This window comes from Cardiocondyla obscurior, linkage group LG19, assembly GCF_019399895.1.
Source record: "Cardiocondyla obscurior isolate alpha-2009 linkage group LG19, Cobs3.1, whole genome shotgun sequence".
NCBI classification, from domain to species: Eukaryota; Metazoa; Arthropoda; class Insecta; order Hymenoptera; family Formicidae; genus Cardiocondyla; species Cardiocondyla obscurior.
Window position 1 is genome coordinate 4,726,053 of NC_091882.1, and position 6,869 is coordinate 4,732,921.

Genomic DNA, 6,869 nt, shown 5'->3' on the forward strand with positions numbered 1-6,869 from the left:
ATACTTTGCGTTCAACGGGTGCGAGCGAGAGGGGACGCTGGGCGCGCGACACTTGTGCGTTCAACGGGTGCGAGCGAGAGGAGACGATGGGCGGCGCGAACGAGTGCGAGCGAGAGGGAACGATGGGCGCGATACCTTGCGATCCGCCGCTTGCCGCCGCCGTCGCCGCCCGTTGCCGCCGCGACGCCACACGACCCTTTTTAAAAAATCGCGACTCCTTTGAAAGTCGCGATGCCGCATAAACATGCCGCTGCGCGACGACACGCTTATCATTTTTAAAAATAATATTGCATTTCAGAGTTTCGATGTTGTTATTATTTTTGTTTACTCGTCTAAAAATTTAGTTATAAGTCGACTAGAATCGTATCGTCGTTAACGATACGTCCGTAGTCTTCGCTCTATTTTCTTATTTCGTCGGTCGCCGCATACCGTTCGTTGTTTACCTCTACAGGTGAGATCCGTTAACGTTGGATTAATCCGGTTTTCACCGGTTATTTCGCCACCTGTTTTGTTTTCATCCTCACTGTTCCGATGATCGAGGGATTATTTCGGCCGAAACGCGACCTGTTTTCGCGCGAACCGCTCACTTGTAATTCCGCTGTTATCACGTTCTCATCGTCGGAATACAGTCTCGCTCGGCTGCGATTATTTCGATCCTTCGCGATCAGTAGATCCTCCGCGATCAGTAGATCTTCCGCGATCACCATTTTAACGAGGCTCGGTTTTCTTTTCATCGAATTGTGCACCGACAAAAGTGCAGAGCAAGGTTCGCGATCGCGCCATTCTCCGGCACGCGTGCAAGATCTCCGCCGATCGGGCGGGTAACCTTCCGCTCAAGAAGATCTCCGCCGGGAACGCTGGGCTCAGGAAGATTTCCGTTCGTCACAAACCTTGTTCTCGCGCTTAACGATCTGGAACTTGTATTTTTTTTGTATTTCTTTTTCTCCTTTTTTGGGGGTTTTTGTAAATATATTTTGTTCTAATTGTCGCTGTTGCTTACCACAATTATTACAACGTCTGTCTTTCTTTGTGATTGTCGCCGTTACGCTAAGCACCGCGTCGAGCTCAGTGCTGAGCTGTCTTCACCAGCAGACAAACAAACCGGTGCGCTTTTTTTTTCTAATTTTTAATCGCGCACATAAAGCTAGTGGTCCTTCGAGCCGGATTCGACGCGTGTGCGGGTTTCCCCTTTGTTTCTCGTGAGCACTCAAGTCCGTCGTCATGTCCGACACCGCAAAGCAGCTGCTACTCGCGCAAGGGCAATTGCAGCGGTCCATCGTTCGATCTGTGGACAACCTCAAAAAGCTGGGTCGCGCCAACGTCACGCCAGCCATTCTTCGCTCTCGCATCAGCACCATCAAAGAGAATTGGGCGCTATTCTTTCGTGGGCATTCTGAGCTGCTGAGGTCAGTGAGAGAGGAAGTTCAGCAGAGCACTCCTTACTTCAAAGACGGTCATTACGACGTGGTGGAGGACGCCTATCAGTCTGCGCTGGATTATATGAACGAATCTCTGGAGACGCTCGAGCCGCCGGCCGTGAGTTTGAATCAAACAAGCAGTGACGCCGGGTTCTCGCGGTCAAACTTCTCGTTATCACATTTGCCTCCGATTTCTCTGCCTCCATTCGATGGCACTTTAAATGCGTGGGAGCACTTTCGGGATCGTTTTAATGCGCTCATAATCCAAAATCGCGATCTGAAAGACTTTGCGCGGATGCATTACCTCGTCTCATGTCTCACGGGCAGTGCGTTAGAATGCGTTCGCGATCTGGCAGTCACCGCCGATAATTTCGAAAACGCCTGGCAATCTTTAAATCTGCGCTTCGAGAATAAACGACGGCTTGTTCGCTCACACTTGTCCACGTTGCTTAATCTTCCCACTGTTTCGAAAGAATCTGCCGGAGAGTTACAAGCGTTAATCGATAAAGTAAATTCCACAATCACGTCGCTCAAAAAATTAGATCGTCGGCCTAAAGATTTGTGGAACGATATTCTCGTGTACATCGTTTCTCAACGCCTCGATGCGCCGTCGCGAAAATCGTGGAGTATGCGGATAAGTGATTCCGATGATCTCCCTTCGTTTTCGGAATTGCTTGAGTTCTTACAGCATCGTCGTCGTGCGCTGGACGATTTAAGTGTTCCGCCAGCTCGTGTCTCAGCGGCAAAGGCGTTGCCGCATCGGATAAGTGCGTCCACGGCGTCTTCGACGTCCGCGTCTGGTTCCGGCAACTCCGCCACGTCCGTTGCACCTCCTGCAAGTTCTCTCCATGCGTCATCAAACGCCGGACCCAGCTCCCGCTGCCCAATCTGTCAGGCCAAGCATTATTTCAACGCATGTCCGTCGTTTGTAAAGGGGAGCCTGAGCCAACGCCGCAATTTCGTGCAATCTCATAAACGGTGTTTCAATTGTCTCGGCGGCAATCATTCCAGTCGCGAATGTCCTAGCAAATATACGTGCCGTCATTGTCACCAAAAACATCATACGCTGCTTCACGATAGTGCGTCCACGGGCTCAGGCTCTTCTTCTTCTTCTTCGCAGGTTTCGGCCGTGAGCGACACGGCGAAATCCGATGATTCTCACGCGGAGGTCACGTCGCTGGTTGCGTCCCGCTCTCCGCCCCGTGGAGCAACTCCCGTCTTGCTTGCAACCGCGTGGATATCCGTGATCGGTCCCTCTGGGCGCGAATTGCGCGTTCGTGCGCTGATCGATCAGGGATCGGAGATGACGTTCGTTTTGGAATCAATAACTAATGTATTGCACTTGAAACGCGTTCGTTGTCCAGTAACTGTCTCCGCTGTTGGTGGCCAGTCCGCCGGCACCTATCAGTTCGCGAGCAGTTTATCAATCTCTCCCGTCGGAATTCAATCAGTATCAATTCAAGTTCTCGCGCTAATCTTGCCGAAATTGACGTCATATTCTCCCCGTTGCGCTACGGATCTGTCCTCTTTGTCGCACCTGCACGGCCTTAAATTTGCCGACGATAATCCGACCGGCGGAGAACCGATAAATGTAATACTCGGCGCCGATGTATATAACGAAATCATTTTGAGTGGATTAAAAAGGGGGGCGCCAGGACAACTCATTGCGCAAAACTCCATTTTCGGCTGGATCCTGTCGGGTCCCATCGAATCTCGCGATAACAACGCGCGCTGCGCGTCGCATCACGTCCGTATCGCCGCTCATCACGCATTCGCTCAAGATAACGACGCGATTGATCTTGCCGACGCGCTCGAACGCTTCTGGAAATGTGAAGAGCCACCGGAGCGACACGCAACGTCTGTCGAAGACGAGCACTGCGAATCACATTTTCTCAACACATATTCGCGTAATTCAGACGGTCGTTTCGTCGTTCGTCTTCCGTTTAAGAAGCCTCCGCCGCTCGACATCGGTAATTCGCGAGCCAGGGCGCTACATTGTATTAATTCGCTCCTGCGTCGTTTTCGCTCAACTCCGGAGCAATCGGCCGCATATCGCGCGTTCATGAGCGAGTATACAGCGCTTGGTCATATGCGTCTTGCTCCATCGGTTGATCCGCGGGCCGTGTTCATTCTACATCACCCCGTGTTTCGCCCCGACAGTGCCACGTCGCGAATTCGCGTCGTGTTCAACGCCTCTAGTCGCACGTCAAACGGATCCAGCCTCAACGATCATCTGTATGCCGGGCCGAAATTACAAAGTGACCTGCCGACTGTCATTTTTCGATGGCGAATTTTCCGATTTGTATGCACCGCGGACATCGCCAAAATGTATCGCCAAATCTTGGTCAACGAAAATGATGTCGACTTTCAACGTATTTTGTGGCAACCGGATCCGTCCGACGAAATCCGCGAGTTTCAATTATTGACGGTCACATACGGAACGGCATGCGCCCCGTTTTTGGCATTGCGAGTCCTCAAGCAACTATCTCAGGAAGATGGCCGTGATTCTCCGCTTGCGCAGCATATTTTGACTCACCATATTTATGTTGATGACGTGCTGTTCGGCGCGGACGACACCGTACAGCTCGTTGAAAAGCGAAATCAACTCGTAACGCTATTACGTCGCGGCTGTTTCACTCTGCGCAAATGGGCCAGTAATTCGCCTCTCCTCTTATCCGACATCGATCCCGAAGATCACGGTCTCGCCTGCAGTCCAATTCCCGTCGCGGACGAACATTTAAAAGTCCTCGGGATTCACTGGATGCCGTTTGCAGACGAGTTTCGGTTTTGAGTCACGGTCTCCGACACGCTGCCAATGACAAAGCGCTCGATTTTATCCGTGATCGCGAAATTGTACGACCCGATCGGCTGGGTGACGCCTACCATTATTTGCGCAAAAATTATTATTCAGCACTTGTGGAAATTAAAAGTCTCCTGGGACGATCCGGTTCCCCCGTTGATAACGTCGCGGTGGGAAAAGGTATACTCAAGTTTTTCCTGCTTAAATTCTCTTCAAATTCCGCGGTGGATCGGGTTTAGCGCGGCGCCTAGATTCATCGAATTGCACGGATTTGCGGACGCGTCTAGCGAGGCCTATGCCGCCGTCGTTTACTCCCGCGTAATTTCGACTTCCGGGGAAATCACAGTCTCGTTACTCATGGGAAAATCTAAAGTGGCTCCGCTTAAATTATTGAGCATTCCGCGTCTGGAGCTTTGTGCCGCGGTCTTGCTCGCTAAGTTGCTTGAGTTCGTCACGTCGCTTTTTACCGATTACACCGTTAAGAGCACTTGCTGGATGGACTCATCCATCGTTCTTGCGTGGTTGCGACATCCTCCATCGCACTGGAAAACTTTTGTCGCGAATCGCGTCGCGGATATCCAGGAGCGGATTCCGGGGGTCGATTGGCGCCACGTCGTCACGGGGGATAATCCTGCCGATTGCGCGTCGCGTGGCCTCACGGGAACTGCGTTGTTAACGCATTCGCTGTGGTGGCACGGGGCCTCCCTGGCTGAGTCGTCCCTCCGCGCAATGGCCAAACTCTCTCGTGACCATCGCTGACGCGTCGTTGAAGGCGAAGGATCGTGCACGTGACGTCCGCCGAGCCTTTCGATTTGTCCGATCGGTTCTCATCATGGCCAAAGCTAATTCGCGTTACTTGTTTCGCTTCATTGCTCTGTGCCGACGACGGCCCGATGATCGACAACGCGAATCAGTTCCTGGCGCATTGACCGCATCCGAGTGTGCACCGGTAAAATTGTTTTGGCTGAAATTTATCCAAGCAGCTACTTTTGCTCGTGAAGTTCAGGCACTCACGTCTAGCCGACCGGTTTCGTCAAAGAGTCCGTTGAGCCCGCTTAATGTATTTCTCGATCGCGACGGCCTCATTCGTGTTGGAGGTCGGATACGGCGTGCCCCGCTCACATTTACTCTCCGGCATCCGATTGTTTTATCTGCTCACCCGCTCGTGACTCTGTTAATATCGCATGCGCATCTCCGCTCCATGCACGGCGGTTTGCAGCTCACGTTGAATACGCTTCGACGCGAGTATTGGATCCTTCGCGCTCGCTCCTTAACTAAAGTCGTAATTCACAAATGTGTGACTTGTGTTCGCGAACGCGCCGCGGCTCCGTCTCAGTTAATGGGCGATTTACCGGCCTACCGCGTATCGGCCCCTGCTCGTTGTTTTACGCATTGTGGACTCGACTACGCCGGCCCATTTCTCGTTCGCTCGTCGGGAGGTCGCGGCATTAAGGCTACGAAATGCTACATCTCCGTCTTTGTTTGCATGGCGACTCGAGCAATTCATTTAGAGCTCGTTCCGGATTACTCCACTCTCGCGTTCCTTAATGCGTTCTCTCGTTTCTGCTCTCGTCGCGGCTGTCCAACGCACGTCTATTCAGACAACGGAACAACGTTTGTCGGTGCCGAGCGCGAATTAATGAATGCATATCGAGCCAGCATTCGGAATCCGTTACTTCACAACCGGTCTGCCTGCGAAAATATTTCCTGGCATTTTATTCCGCCCGCGGCTCCCCACTTCGGCGGAATGTGGGAAGCCGGTGTTAAAAGTGTTAAGTTCCATCTCCGTCGAGTCATCGGGGCACATACTCTCACCTTCGAAGAGTTTTCAACCTTACTCTGCCGAATCGAGGCCTGCCTCAACTCTCGACCGATTGCCCCGTTGACAGATTCGTGCGATTCATACGATGTTCTAACGCCAGGACATTTTTTAATCGGGTCCGCCCTTACAGCTCCTCCGGAAGAGTCCACCCTCGACTGTTCGGAAAACCGCTTAAATCGGTGGCAGTTAATCCGACATATGACGGAACGGTTGTGGGCACTGTGGTACGTGGATTACGTTAATACCCTTCAACAGCGAGTTAAGTGGCGACGGTCTCAGCCCACTCTGAAAATCGGACAATTAGTGGTTTTGAAGAATTCCGCTCTCCCCCCGTGTAAATGGGAGCTCGGCCGGATCACAGAATGTTTTCCCGTGGCTGACGGATTAATTCGCGTCGTCACAGTGAAGACCGCTTCCTCCGAATTAAAGCGGCCACTCTCAAAAATCTGCGTCTTGCCGATTGACGTTGATTCGCCAGCGCCGGTTCCCATCAATCCTCGCTCAATTCCGTAATCTCGCGCTCACATTGTACTGGTTCGTTGCGTCGCGATCATGTTCGATTCGTGTGAATGTCTCCTGCGCTACGTTTCCGCGTATACCTTTGTTAAAGTTTTTTTTTTTCCTTTGTACACCAGTCAGCGGGCTGGAAAGACCATGCGATTCTTATTTTTTTTGTACTTGCGATTTTTATTTTTTTGTCCTTGCGATTCTTCTTTATTTTTGTACTTGCGATTTCTTTATTTTGTATGTGCGATTTCGTTGAGTTGTATTTGCAATTTTCTCTCTTGTTGTATATGCGATTCTCTTTAAATTCGCCCTTTCGTTGTGA

At 51.5% G+C, this 6,869-nt stretch overlaps 1 protein-coding gene across 1 annotated transcript; it reads left to right on the top strand.

Annotated features, from left to right (window-relative positions):
* Window positions 1-1,221: 1,221 nt before the first annotated feature.
* On the top strand, window positions 1,222-4,209 carry LOC139110249 (uncharacterized). Its single transcript, XM_070669878.1, has one exon. It carries the CDS (start codon window positions 1,222-1,224, stop codon window positions 4,207-4,209), a length of 2,988 nt encoding a protein of 995 aa, XP_070525979.1.
* The last annotated feature ends 2,660 nt before the right edge of the window (window positions 4,210-6,869 follow it).